The 13,030-nt window shown below is 49.6% G+C and overlaps 1 protein-coding gene across 2 annotated transcripts; it reads right to left on the bottom strand.

Annotated features, from left to right (window-relative positions):
• Positions 1 to 3,909: 3,909 nt before the first annotated feature.
• Positions 3,910 to 8,026, bottom strand: LOC120651539 (protein-methionine sulfoxide oxidase mical3a-like). 2 transcript variants are annotated; one of them, XM_039929057.1, is made up of 4 exons: positions 7,807 to 8,026; positions 7,191 to 7,690; positions 4,627 to 4,881; positions 3,910 to 4,596 (listed from the first exon to the last, which is right to left on the bottom strand). In XM_039929057.1, exons 1-4 carry the CDS (start codon positions 7,871 to 7,873, stop codon positions 4,285 to 4,287), a joined length of 1,134 nt encoding a protein of 377 aa, XP_039784991.1. In that variant the 5' UTR covers positions 7,874 to 8,026; the 3' UTR covers positions 3,910 to 4,284. The 2 variants fall into 2 exon arrangements, with proteins under 2 accessions (XP_039784991.1, XP_039784990.1); XM_039929056.1 differs by having other exon boundaries at positions 3,910 to 4,881; positions 7,807 to 8,025.
• Between the last annotated feature and the right edge of the window lie 5,004 nt (positions 8,027 to 13,030).

The following is a 13,030-nucleotide window of genomic DNA, read 5'->3' as shown; positions in this document are numbered from 1 at the left end:
AGACACTCCACCCGAACTGAATCTGACCCGTTGTCATCGTTAGTCTGTACATAATATGTTGACTCGCGGTACCTATAAATTTGTCTCAAATTGATGTTTTGAAAGTATTTTTCTACAATAAAAACATGAAATTAGTAATGTCGATCTTGTGCCCTCTGTCTATATAAAGTTCCCGTGAGAATGAATATTCTAGGTTTTAATGGCGTTGTGCATTCAGTTTCGGCGACGTTCCTGTGGTGACTTCGTTAATCTCGAGGATTTGCCGGTTCAATCTTCGAAAATGCTAATAGAGATAGAGTTTGCGTACGTGTGTTTTTTGGAGGTGTTAGTGTACATGTGTTGTGAGTATCTGAGCTTTACTGTGTAATTTCAAAAAAAAAGTAAAAAAAGATTGGCTTAGAACAAACATAAATGGTAGCTTACTACATCATTAGCCAGGTTTGTTGCATGCTTCCGATCGAAATTCGTGCGTAAGTGGAAGGCGACACCCGTTTTGTTGGTCAAAGTTGTTAGCCCGAGATCAACTCCAACATCTCTAATAAAAGGAAAGATAGTACGAGCTCGATCCATCTAATCTTTTTTGAAACACTCTAGTGCTTCATCTTGGAGTTGGTAATGCCATGTATTGGAAAGTGTAAATGCAATAGGATTGTGGGGGCAGATTTTCTTTTACAAAATAGTTTCCTTTTTGTATATTTTTTTTTGCAAGGTTGCACATGTGAATGACATCATGGAAACTGTCAAACTGTTTCGACAAACTCTTGCTTTCTTTGGTTCAGTATAAGGCCACTATTAGTTTTATAAAATATAGACTCGTAATTTTAGTCGAAAACTAGCACAGTATTCTCATATGGCCTTTATTGTTGTGGTTGCATGTAGTTCTGTTTGGAAAAGTTCATCGATAGGGTTAGAGGTCAAATTTTGCCATTTGGTTTATGCCTTTTTCGTTTCCTGAAATTAAGTAATAATCTTTGAAAATTATAACAAAATTACTTGCTTATCGGAAACCAATATGAACAATTTTATTTGTAGAATTTTAGGTCGTACAAGTTTGAGGGGAAAATAACTTTATGATAAAATAACTTTTGAGTTCTTCAAAAAAATTAAAATAAATTTTGTTTTGGGGGAATATACAAAAATCGTTCCTTGTTGCACGTATGCTATTATGTAAGGTTGATGCTACAGGGGTAGTGAATTCTTCTGTAATAGTAGTGCAAAATTTTGGACATTTTGTAGGACGCAATTTCAGTTTCTTAAATTTTAAACAGGGTAGCTTTAGACTGATGACAGCAGGCGGTGCATTGCGCAACCCCACGAACAAGTCAGAGAATTGGGTGAGTTTAACGCGATGCCAGGAAAAGCACATGAAAACAAACGGATGGTCAACAGGCCACATGTGCACATGTCGCTTTCTGTCCTATTTTATTTTTTTGAAAGCACCCAAAAACATTGGGGAGTCATATAAGATTTTTGGGCGGCCATGCTAACCGGATTCAGCGCAGACGAGACTACCTGACGGATGGTCAACAGGCCACATGTGCACATGTCGCTTTCTGTCCTATTTTATTTTTTTGAAAGCACCCAAAAACATTGGGAAGTCATATAAGATTTTTGGGCGGCCATGCTAACCGGATTCAGCGCGGACGAGACTACCTGAGAAGTCTCAGAATGCCTCATATCGAGGCTTAAACACACCACCACAAACGCCAGCACACACATACGCACCGCGGCACCCAGGTGCGGGACGGGGGCTCGAACCCCGCCAGTATGCTCCCATCCTCGGGAGTTACCACCGGACCAGAGGCCCGTCCGCCGCTTTCTGTCCTATCTGCCGATCCATCTCTTTGGTTTCCCCTCCTCCCAATCCTGCCGCGCCGGTTTTATCATTCCATCTACTAAAAAAAACTTAATTCTTTCATCACAGTGTTGAACTAAAAACTGTTTTGATCCTAATCCAAAAAGAGGAGAAAGTGTTCTGATATCTATATTGTTCCTGTTGCTTTTATTCGATGGTAACTGAATTACATGGAAAAGGACGAGCACTGAAGGCTGAAGCTGACCGCAGAACATAAGATTACCCTTCGATTATCGGCAGATACCGCTCGTGTCGCCCCGCGCGGCGACTCGAGCGAAGGAAACCCTAGTGCCGCCGCCGCCTCCTGCCTTCGCGCCGCTGCCTGAGGTACCTCCGGAAGCTCGTCAGGCTCCCAATGAAGGCGGCGACACGGCCTCTCCCCTTCCTCCGGGACTCTGCGGCGGGCGCAGCCGCATCGGTCCCGAGGGACCTCGCCGACGCCGGTGTCCCCTGCGGCGGCGGCGGAGGCAGGGGCCACGGATCCGGCCCGGCCTCGACCGGATCTGGAGGCCGCGCGAGGGGGCGCCTGTGTGTCGGCGGTGGGTGGAGGTTGGCGTCCGGCGGCGGGCGGCGGCGGCCCGTACGGCGGTGCGCGGGATGGTGGAGGCCTGTGCGGCGCGCGGGACGGTGATGGCAGCGGCGACTCGGGCGGGGGCGCGCGGGACGACGGCGGCGGCAGTAGTGGTGGCGGCCTGTTTGGGCTACCGCGCCGGCCGTCGAGCTGTGGGCGGCCCTGGTGGGGGCGCCTTCGGCGCTTGCTGCCCTGGGCCACGGTGGCCGAGGGCGACGTTGGCGATGTGCTCCGTGCGGGCACTGGGTGCAGTGGGGTGCTGGGCGGCGTTCCCCTCCCTCCTCGACGGCACTGCAGGTTTGGCGCCACCATGGTGGTGGGCCTGGGTGGCTTGTGCTGGGCGCGCTAGCACTGGGTACGTTTGTGGTGCTATGGTGGCACTCCGGGTTGTGCCGGGCCTCCTCTTCGGCAGTGGCGTTGCGGAGGCGGCATGGAGCGAGCTGCTGTCACATGGTCGCGAGTGTGCTGCAGGCATGGGGTTTAGCCGGGCCTCCTCTTCGGCTGTTGGGGGTGTCATCGTGGAGTACCCTATCCGGCTGCACGGGGATCCTTAGGGTGAAAACCCTGTCCAGCTTTGGACGAGCGACGACGGCGTCATTGGCGTCGTGCCCTTCTTGGAGGCGTCGTTTCTGAGACCCGTCTCGGCTTGTGGCAGTGTTGGTGGTGTTTTGTTTGGTGGTGTTGCTTGTGCGCAGCGGCGGTGGAGGTGCGCTGGATCCGTGTTGGCGGCAAGGTGCAGAGGGCCCATGGGTGCTGGAGGCCTTGGGTTGGCGCGCATGGTGCGGTGGTGATCCCGGTGATGGCTTAGCGATGGTGAGGCTCTCAATGCGGTTTCGGTGGCAAGGATCCTTGGCTGAGCAGTGTCCAGTGTGGCGGGCGGCAAGGTCCCCGTACACTTTAAGGTGGTTGCTTCTGAGGAGTACGAGGCGGTGGTTGTGGAGAGGCCCCCCACCCGCTGCTAGCCTAAGCGGCGGGAGTGTTCTACTGAAGCTAGACTGGACCTGGGAGATCGACGGTCGTGTGTGCGCGGCTTGAGGATGACAACCCCGTGGTGGAGGAGTTCTGGTTGCCGCTTAGGCTAGCAGCGGGTCGCGGATTTTGGCGTGGCACAGCGTTAGTGACGACGGCGCAGTTCGCGGATGGCTTCTTTTGGCTCATCTCCCAGATTGTGGTGGTGTAGTGTTTTGTTGTGTGTTGTTTGCGTACGTTATTTGTGTGGTGGTGGTGTTCGTTCGGCGCGTTATGTACGAATACTTCTTCTTCTTATATAATGTGGCAGTGCTCCTGCCTTTTATTTAAAAAAAAACCCTTCGATTATATCTACAACAATGACTAGAAACATAATCGAAAGGGCACAATCACTTTCAAAAAAAAAAAAGAAAGGGCTTCACACAAAGTAAAGGCGGACATCATCAAGATAGGGACGGATACAGTCCCAGGAATGTCAGAATGCATTTTGATTCAGCAACTTGATATGTTTGATTCTGAAGAACTTTTTTTATGCTTTCTGAAGAACTGATCACAATGAAGAAACAGAGGGCGCAGAAGCCCAGAGGCCATAGCAGAAATTAGTTTTTGCTAGTACAAGGCCTCAACTTCCCCAGAACGATATATCCAAAACAGCACAAAATCTGAAACTACTGAACAGCATAGAGACTTCTCATGCACCGAATGCCACAGAGCAGATTTATTCAGTAACTGGGGATATGTTGCATTTCTGATGAATTCGCAACTGAGAGACCCCAAAACACAGAGTCAGAATGTAGAATCAGAGACCCCAAAAGAATATGTTGCTGGTGTCATGTCAGGGAATGACAACCACTGCAGATGCCCGAATCCGAACACGACTGACACGGCTTCACTCCTCGTCCTCATCGTCCTCGTGGAAGCGCAGGTGCCTGCCCTCCGGCACCGGCAGTCCCCTGAGCATCAGCGCGCCGAGCTCCGCCCTCGCCTCAGCTGCGTCCGCCACCTCCTCCCGCTCGATCTCGTCGTCGCTGTTGTAGATGAACCGGGTGTGCTTCCCCTCGAACTGCGGCAGCCCTGCCTTCCTCTCCTCTTCTTCGTCGACCACGGTCATCCTGCTCATCTCCTCGCACAGGTCATCGAAGCAGTCGTCGTCACTATCTTCTTCCCACTCCTCCCCTTCTTCAGTGTACTCTCCCAGGTCCTCCCCTTCTTCAGTGTACTCTCCCAGGTCCTCCACGCCGAGTTCTTCTTCGTCGCCCTTCTCAGAGCTGGCAGGGACCTGAACTGACCAGGCCGAGGAGCTGTCATCCTCAGGTGATGACGACTTGTCAATGCAGCTGCCGGTGCTGCTCTCCTGGAACGAGACAGCCGGCCCATTGGACACATCGGACTTTTCAGGCGAGTCGTCGAACATCAGCGCACGGTTCAGCTGACATTCGCCGAGGTTCTCCTCTGGCTGAGGTAGCTGCAGAGAAGCAGCCATGGCCTGCATAAGAAGGGGAGCAGCAAAGCAGCTTAGGAACAAGTGGAACAGTAACTGCTGGTTAGAGGACAGAATTGTGCTACTGGTTAGAGGAAAGAATTGAATTTGCTGTTCAGGTTGGAAGCACTTTCAGAACATTTTCTCAGAACATGGTAGATTCAGTAAACAATGCACAGATAATGATCAGCAGCAAATGCATCATATGGCATGATTACAACTTGCTGTTATGATCTCTTAACCAAAGCAGAACAAATCCTATGACAATCGACAAGTTGGAAGAACCCTCAGCATCATTTTCAGTTCCGTACAGAGTTGCCATGAAATTCAGGGCGAGCTGGATTCAGTTAGCAATGCAGAGATCGTATGTTCAGCAACAAATGGATCGTGTGGCTTGATTAAACTCGCTGTCAGAACAAATCCTATGACAACTGACAAGTTGGAAGAACCGTAGAACCCTCAGCACTATTTTAAGTTCTGAACAGAATTTTCATGACATTCAGGACGAGCTAGATTCAGTTAACAATGCAGATGCCTGATATTTCAGTAACTGCACCATGTACCAAGATTACCACGTTAGAAACCAGGTGGCATTGAGACGTACCATACACTAGTAGGAACCCTAAGAGTAAAACAGCTAGATAAGACACTACACAAACTTCTTTATCAGATTGAGAACAACAAATAGACCTTTCCTAATTGAAATTGGAAATCTACTACTCAGAACAAAAACCTTGGACGGCAATTCTACCACGCACGTTGAACTACAAACTAGAACGATCTCATCAATTGGGGATTGCTGAATAGACAAGTAACGTAAAAGAAAGAATGGGAAACTTGGAGCCGGAGGGACTTTCTTTATCCATTCCTCCCAGGGTCGCTCTGCGGGCCTCCTGAAATCCCTCGAAGAGGGACTGGAGTAGAAAAAGAAATCCACTAATCCAACAATTTCAGTCCATTTTCCTACTTTTTCTGCAAGGGGTCTTTTGACTGCCTCGTGGACGGACGAAAGAAGGGAAGTTACAGAAGGGGGGCAGTGAAGGCTCGCCAAGTAGACAGCAAGCCCCCACCCCGTCAGTCCTGTGGACCGATCTCATCCACTTGAAAATTCGTGTAAAAGTTGGTCATTCTACTTTCTAATAGAGTCATGAGTTCCGCAGCTCTTGGACGAACGTAGTAGCGGCCAAAAATGAAACTCTTGCATGAAAGACCGGATTTGACGCAAGATGAATGGCATTGGGCAAATGAAACCCGCGATCAGAAAGTCACCAACGGAGCCATACAATCTATCTAGTAGTGTGCCCACTGACACAAGGATTTTCAGTCCTTTGCTCCAACCAACTGAACTATCTGAACAAAAAACGAACAAAGTTTTCAGCATATAGCGTCTACCTCTTCATTGGATCACCTTGGTACCGCTAACTGTCTTTCAAAAGAAAAGCAAGATCTGTCTATCTACGAAAATCTTCGATGCAGCACCAATTGCTCCACGCCTGGTAGGTTAAGGTAAAGAAACAGACCAGTTTGAGTTATCGGATTTCACGCCCCAAGTCAGACGACTTCCTTGCCTATTAGTACTAATCCCTTCCGCTCCTTCCTTCTTTGGCTTATCTGGGTGCATGCTGCATATACCGGAACTCTTGCATAAAGCGGTCACAGCAATGCTCCCAAGGTACTAACTTTCTTTTCAACAAGTTCCCGCTACCGTTATCAATGATTTAAAGTAGTTCGTGCTTCGGCGGCAGGGGACTATAGGCCATGAAAACCCATCCCAGGTATCTCCACCTGTGGATTGACGAAACGGATACCTATCTACACTGCAAGCTTCTTCAACAGGTCATTGGACATCACCCTCACTTCTTCTAGCAGGAAAGCGAATCGAGGGTATTTACTTGCATTTCTTTGTCCTACTTGGGCTTTAAGAAGAGAGGATTTATTAGCACATATCTCCTGTTTCTATACTTGCTAGCTAGCAACCTCTTAACACACAGAAAGCGTGACATGAATGCATACCCCCGTGTATACAACTCCTTACTATCTCTAATATACCGTTGCTTGTTCGCGTCCTCTAGAAAAAAAATCTATCTTCTCCTGTATGTGCCTAATAGGCAAAGATTGACCTCTGTAGAAAGACTGATTCATTCGGATCGATATGAGGACCCAACTCCGTTGCATTGCCAGAATCCATGTTCCATATTTGAAGCGGGTTGACCTCTGTGCCCTTTCCAATAAAACATCAACAATCGGAACTTAAGTTTCGATTGTTGTTTCTTAAATTGTTGGAGTTTCTTAAGTTTCGATTGGAATTAGATTACCTGCAGCTTAGGAAGCAGTAGTTCCTCCTCGAGGACGCAGGGCACCACGGGGACACCATCAGGCACCAGGAGGCCTTCCCTGGCGGCGGAGACGGGCCCGATCTGCGGCGTGTTGGCCGGCGTGGGCGCGAGGAGCTGCGCCGGCGACCTGGAGACCCCAAGAAGCTCCTGGATGCGCGCTGGCCTGACGAGAGCCGCGGGGGCGCACCCCTGCTCCTCCTCGACCTTGTTCAGGAGCGCCTTGACCTGGCCGCGCAGGAGCGCCTCCCCGGACCCGGGCGTGCGGCGCGGGGCCCTGCGGCGGGTCTTGGCGGCGGCGGAGGCGGGGGTCCTGTCGGTGCCGTGGAGGCCGCCCGCGGCGAGGCCGACGATGGGGGAGTCGTTGCCGTTGGTGATGTCGTGCAGCGCGGCTCGGGGCTGCGGCTCCCCCGCGGCGGCGGCGTTCTTGGCCCGGGAGGAGAGCAGGGCCGCGGAGTCCGTCCCGGCGGCGGCGCTCTTCTCTGCGCAAAAATTGAAGGCGCGATCAATCGTCAGGAAAACACACCCAAGAACTCGCGTCGTCAGGATTCAAGAAGCGATCTGGGAGCGATCAAGGAGCAGAGATGAGAGGACTCACGGGCAGATGCCGCGGCGGCGGCGGCGAGCGAGCGGGTGATCCTCCTGTTGGACAGCGGCGTCTCCATCAGTGCGCTTTTCCTTGGCGAGACGGGAGGGGAGGAGACGAGAGGGGAGGAGGAGGCGCGCGCGCGTCGCTGGGGAAGCGGAGGCGCGAGGAAAGAGAGACGGCGTGCGAGAGGGGGAGAGAGCCGAGCGGGGGTGGAGACGGCGGCGGATGGGCGCGTGGGGAGGGAGCTTTAAAGGGTTGGGGTCGTGGTAGTACAACGGTAATATGACCGTTGTCCCCGGCGGACGGACGGAGACGGCGAAGGCCAGGAGGCGGGCGTCCCCGGCGCCGCTCGCCGCTCCCCAATACTAGCCGTTGGTTGGTTGGTTGGTTGGTTGGTTGCTCTTGGGTTGGGCCGTTGCACGCCAACGGCGTTCCCTTGTGGGCGATATGGGTCAGAGTCGGAAGAGGTGATGGTGGGTACGGCCGCTTCTTCGTTTGTGGGCCTGACTGCCCTTTTGTGGACCACGGTTGAACAAATCAGATAGGCCCATAGAATCCCGAGACCAAGGTGCGTGCCTGCAATTTTTGCAATTTAGTCCATTTCGTGAAAGAATTTCACATATAGTCTTTTTTGTAACTTTTTGTACAAATGGACCCTGGGGTCGGCGCCGTAAACTGTGGCGCCGAGCTAACACGTCTCGGCGCCACAGATCACGGCGCCGAGGTGCCACGCACGCACAATCACCTAGCCAACCTGGCATCCGACGTGGGCCTAGACTCGGCGCCGCAGATCTTGGCGCCGAGCTCGGCGCCTTAATTTGTGGCGCCGAGCTGGGCGCCATATATACCTCTTTCTTCCCTTCTTCCCGAGCGTCTATCATTTGTTGCCCCCTTCTCGGTTTTTATCAGAACCTCCACTCGCCCAAATGAGAAATTTAACCTTGGCAAGTCCGATTAAAACCACAGATCTACAACAGTAAGGTATCCGAAGGTATCCTCTATGCCCTCTTAATTTTTGACGCATGAATTTTGTTTCGAATAGGTGCATTGTTGAAATAAATGTTTGTCATTAGGGACACTACACCAAAACGCCAATGTCTTCCTCGGGATCAACCTACATTCCATGGAGCAAGTATGAAACAACCATACCTGAAGGAACTGATGTGCCAATGTGTTTCTGCGGTTCGTTGTGCAAGTTAATGAAATCAGATGTTTTAGGCGATGATTACGGGATGAGGTTCTTTATGTGTGAGAACTACGAATATGATCCACCTAAGCGATACGGCAAAAACCGAACTAAGGTAGCACGACAACATACGCTTTTTTCCTTTGTGACCTAACATTGTGTTATGATTCTAATTTTTGTTGGACATAGTCTCCTCCACCTCTTTGTGATTTTGTGCAGTGGTTCGACACCGTGCAATCGCAACAGGCAAAGGACTTTGTGGAACAACAAGCAAGGTGGGCTGCGGAATGTTGGCGCCGAATGAAGCATGAGGAACAGCAAGAGGAGAAGCGCAAGAAAATGCAAGAAGATATCCGTAAGAGGATGGAGGAGGTGGGATCGTAAGGCGGCGGCGGAACGTGAAGCTGACAGGGAGAGAAAGCGAGAGAGGGCACGTCGTGCGAAGGAAGCCGGGCCCGAAGCAATTAGCAGGGGCAAATATCCTCGATGCACTCAGTAGAGTACAACCATGTAATCCCGGCATTTAACATTCCCTAAGACATGGTAGATTTAGATGCAACAAAAAGTTACCTTGTCGCGTGCACATGCCAATGCAGTTAGTTGTTTATGTTTTCTGTTGAGAGCTTGAATCTGTGTGTTGTAACTTGTAGCATTAATTTGCAGTTCTAGCCGGGAATCTATTGAACCTTCGAACTTGTCTTTAATATTTTCGGACCTTTTCAGGAGACTAAAATACTGTGAACCACACATCAAATATAATGGTAAGAATTAAGAACTAAGAACTGCATTACACAATGTAAATCATCGAAATTACATCATAATACAAGGTTAATGAAACACACATCAGACATGCAGTGGCATGGCAGAACCCGTTGCAAACTACGGTAAACATATTCTGAACTAACATAACATACCTTAGGTAATTTAAAAAAACACAACAAACACAACGATGCAGCATGTCACTAGCATTAGGGTAGTCCTAGTAGCCGTACCTCCACATAGTAAACTGCGTTGAGTCTTCTCCGTAGTATCCACCCATTGCAGGTGGTGCAGGCGGTGGTGCCGGAGGCGCAGGGCCCTTCTTCTTGTGACAAGGGCGGTTGCAGTAAGGAATAGTGCATGATTCATCCTGTGAAGCGGCAGCATTACTGGTATCATCATCTTCGTCATCTTTGTTACCCTCGTTCACTTCCTCATAATGGTTCACCTTGCATTCCAGATCAAAGATCTTTATCTGGAGATACTCGATGAACTCCTGAACTGAATCAATTGGTGCAGGATCGACCCACCTAGTAAAACCACAGTTTTCTGGAGCATTGGAAGACTGCAAAACAAATTTCATGTAAGGTGTCTCAATGAAGATAAAGAAATAAAACAACCGAGTATTACCCATGCATGTGGACATTTGAAGAAACGCCGACCGCCATCCATCCCGTCGGTGCACATCTGCACTAAGCAGTCCTCACCATGTCTGCATTTTGGCCACGGTTCTCTACGGTTATCGTATTGTCGAAGAGGAGTTTCATTGGTAAATTCACTCTTGTGCTGTGGCGGAAACTCAAACACTGGTTCCGGAAAGGAATCAGGTCCAAGAGGCCCCTCCCATATTATGGGGTCTCCCTTTCTTCCTCCTTTTCCTTTTCCAAAACCGTAGAAATTCTTCCCGCTAGACCCACCTCCAGACATTGGGTATATAATGAGCTTTGGTGTTTGAGTGCTGCTGGGAGTTCACAAACTTCGGAGTATTTATAGGCGCACAAAGGTCTGATACCCGGAGTGTGGAGTGTAAATGCACCTGAAAAGCCTACATGACAACACAGTGAAGAGGCTAGCTGACCGAACACTGAAAATGCTAGATTCGATTCTCGAACTGACTACTCGATGCATCTCTGTGCATGCAGAGCATCTAAGTGCATGCAGACTCACAGCACTGCATTGCTGCCGCTCGGTCGATCGCGCCTAGATGCCGCCTTCCCCACTACACGCCACAGACCTTCGCTGTAGAATGACAGGTCCGTCGTCCTCGCTAGAGAGACTGCTTTGAAGGAGAGTTGGTGTGGTTGCCGTGTTGTCACATCTTTTTGAAATGGTGAAAGGGTACTGCTATTGGGCTGTCGTCTTTTGTCACGTATGTCTGGGCAAACAATGCGACATGTGGGAAACCCGAGATCGTCGTGCTGAGCAGTGGCAACCTGTGATCTCGTACTCGCAGCTAGATACAATATGGTCCCTATTTTGAGCTATACGAGCATGTCACGAAATTTACACTGTATGCGGTAGTCGTCATCATCGTCGGCGGGATCTCGACCGCTAACTCCTACCGCACCTAACTTGTCCTTCATTAAATCACAGAAAAAATTCACAAGAACTCCCCTTATTTCACGAGCATTATGGAACCCACAAACATAACAAATTCACATCAATAGTATCTATAGAAACAAATGACAAGTAAACTACCACAATCATAAACAACCGTAATCCGAACAGTCGAAACAGTCCATACTGTTCAAATAAAAAAATAGCACAATCAGACAGTCCATAAAGTATATATGTACAACCCAATTAATTCCTCACTCCTTGCTACTCCTAGTCTTGCCCTTTCCAAGAGCATCCGTGCCTGGAGTGTACCGTTCTCTAGGACGGCGCTGCCTCTGCGCACGAGGCTGTGTCTGCTGTGTCGAAGGAGCATCCTGTAGCTGAGACATTCCAATCTCCTGAGGGCCGTAGTCGAAAGTATCCTGTGTATTACGGGACGAGCTCTGTCCTGCTGAGGCTGTAACAGAGGGCGTAGAAGTGCCAACGCCTGGAAAGGTGTGGGTGACGCCGTGCACGTCCCTTTGCACCGAAGTCCTGCATCCAAGACGGCTGGCAACACGGCGTAACCGTTTTGCAACTCTCTGTATTGAAGCATTTAGTAAGTTCACAAATGTGATGAATAGGTTGTTCTTAATACACGTCAGTGTAGCAAACTTACTTCTAAGAATGTGTTAAGTGTGGTCTCATTCACATTTCGTCGTGGAAAGCCCTCGATGTCTTCAATTGTTCGCCTCTATGAGTTCCCCTGAAAATCACCAAACCGAATCATTAGTACCCATATCTAACCGAATTATGGTAGCGAGTTCAATTGTATGTAAAAATGTAGATGCAAGCTAACATACCACACGATCGAACATAGGTCCAGCCTCAACAACTCTGCCCTCCCGAGTAGAACGGTCGTACACGGTGTCCTCGTCCTCCGAAGACTCTATGTCGGCGTAGTCCACTCCTGTCCACTGCTGCCGTAGCCTCGTGCGTGTCGCCCTGGAGTACCAAGCTAGGTACTCACGAAACTGCTCGTTGCTGTGGGGCTGCTGATCATCCTCCACCAGGTCTATGCCCTGGTCCCACAGATCGATGTAGTCTCGGTGCAGGTGCTCGAAATCGTGAGTCTTCTTTTGCTTCTGCCGATCAATCCTGTAAGAAATAAATTACGCTTGTGAATCTCATTTGTAAAAAACAACCAGAGGAAACAAATTACGCTTGTGAATCTTATTTGTAAATAAATTAGCACTACCAGCAGCAAATACAAGTAAGTAATCGAAACAAGTTCTATTATGCATACTTTTCAAGTCTTGGAAACAAGTAATCGAAACAAATTTGCATTGCTACTTACTTGTGCAATTCCACAGACGTCGACATCTGACGCACATGCCACTCCTGTCGCAACCCAAACTGTCGTGCAACTCTGTGCGGCAGGTGGAACTCCACAGCATAGAAGCAAATCAATGGGCAGTTCGACATCATGTACATGTCCTCATCCACATGGCACATGGAGCTTAACTGTAGGGGGACCAGCCTCTCCTCCGTTAACGGCTGCCATATCACCTGCAAATATTGGAAAGCAGATTGTAAGTTACAAATACCAAACTCCTATGGCCGTGTTAATACAAGGAATCTTACTAACCATGGAAGGAGTAAGTGTGTCCAACTTGTTCGTGTACTCGACGTAAGCGCGCTTTGGTCTGGCCCAGTTAGTGCGGACCTGGTCCCACAAGTAAGCAGCAGTGG

The sequence above is a fragment of the Panicum virgatum genome, chromosome 9K, assembly GCF_016808335.1.
Source record: "Panicum virgatum strain AP13 chromosome 9K, P.virgatum_v5, whole genome shotgun sequence".
NCBI lineage: Eukaryota > Viridiplantae > Streptophyta > Magnoliopsida > Poales > Poaceae > Panicum > Panicum virgatum.
This window is presented reverse-complemented; position numbering and strand designations above follow the sequence as displayed.

What these genes read in the sequence shown, in the direction of transcription:
- LOC120651539 (XM_039929056.1), bottom strand. Translation starts at nt 7,873, where the DNA reads ATGGAGACGCCGCTGTCCAACAGGAGGATCACCCGCTCGCTCGCCGCC. An exon ending in CGCCGCCGCGGCATCTGCCC is followed by an intron (nt 7,691 to 7,806) that starts GTGAGTCCTCTC and finishes ATTTTTGCGCAG; the next exon opens with AGAAGAGCGCCGCCGCCGGG. An exon ending in TACTGCTTCCTAAGCTGCAG is followed by an intron (nt 4,882 to 7,190) that starts GTAATCTAATTC and finishes CTTCTTATGCAG; the next exon opens with GCCATGGCTGCTTCTCTGCA.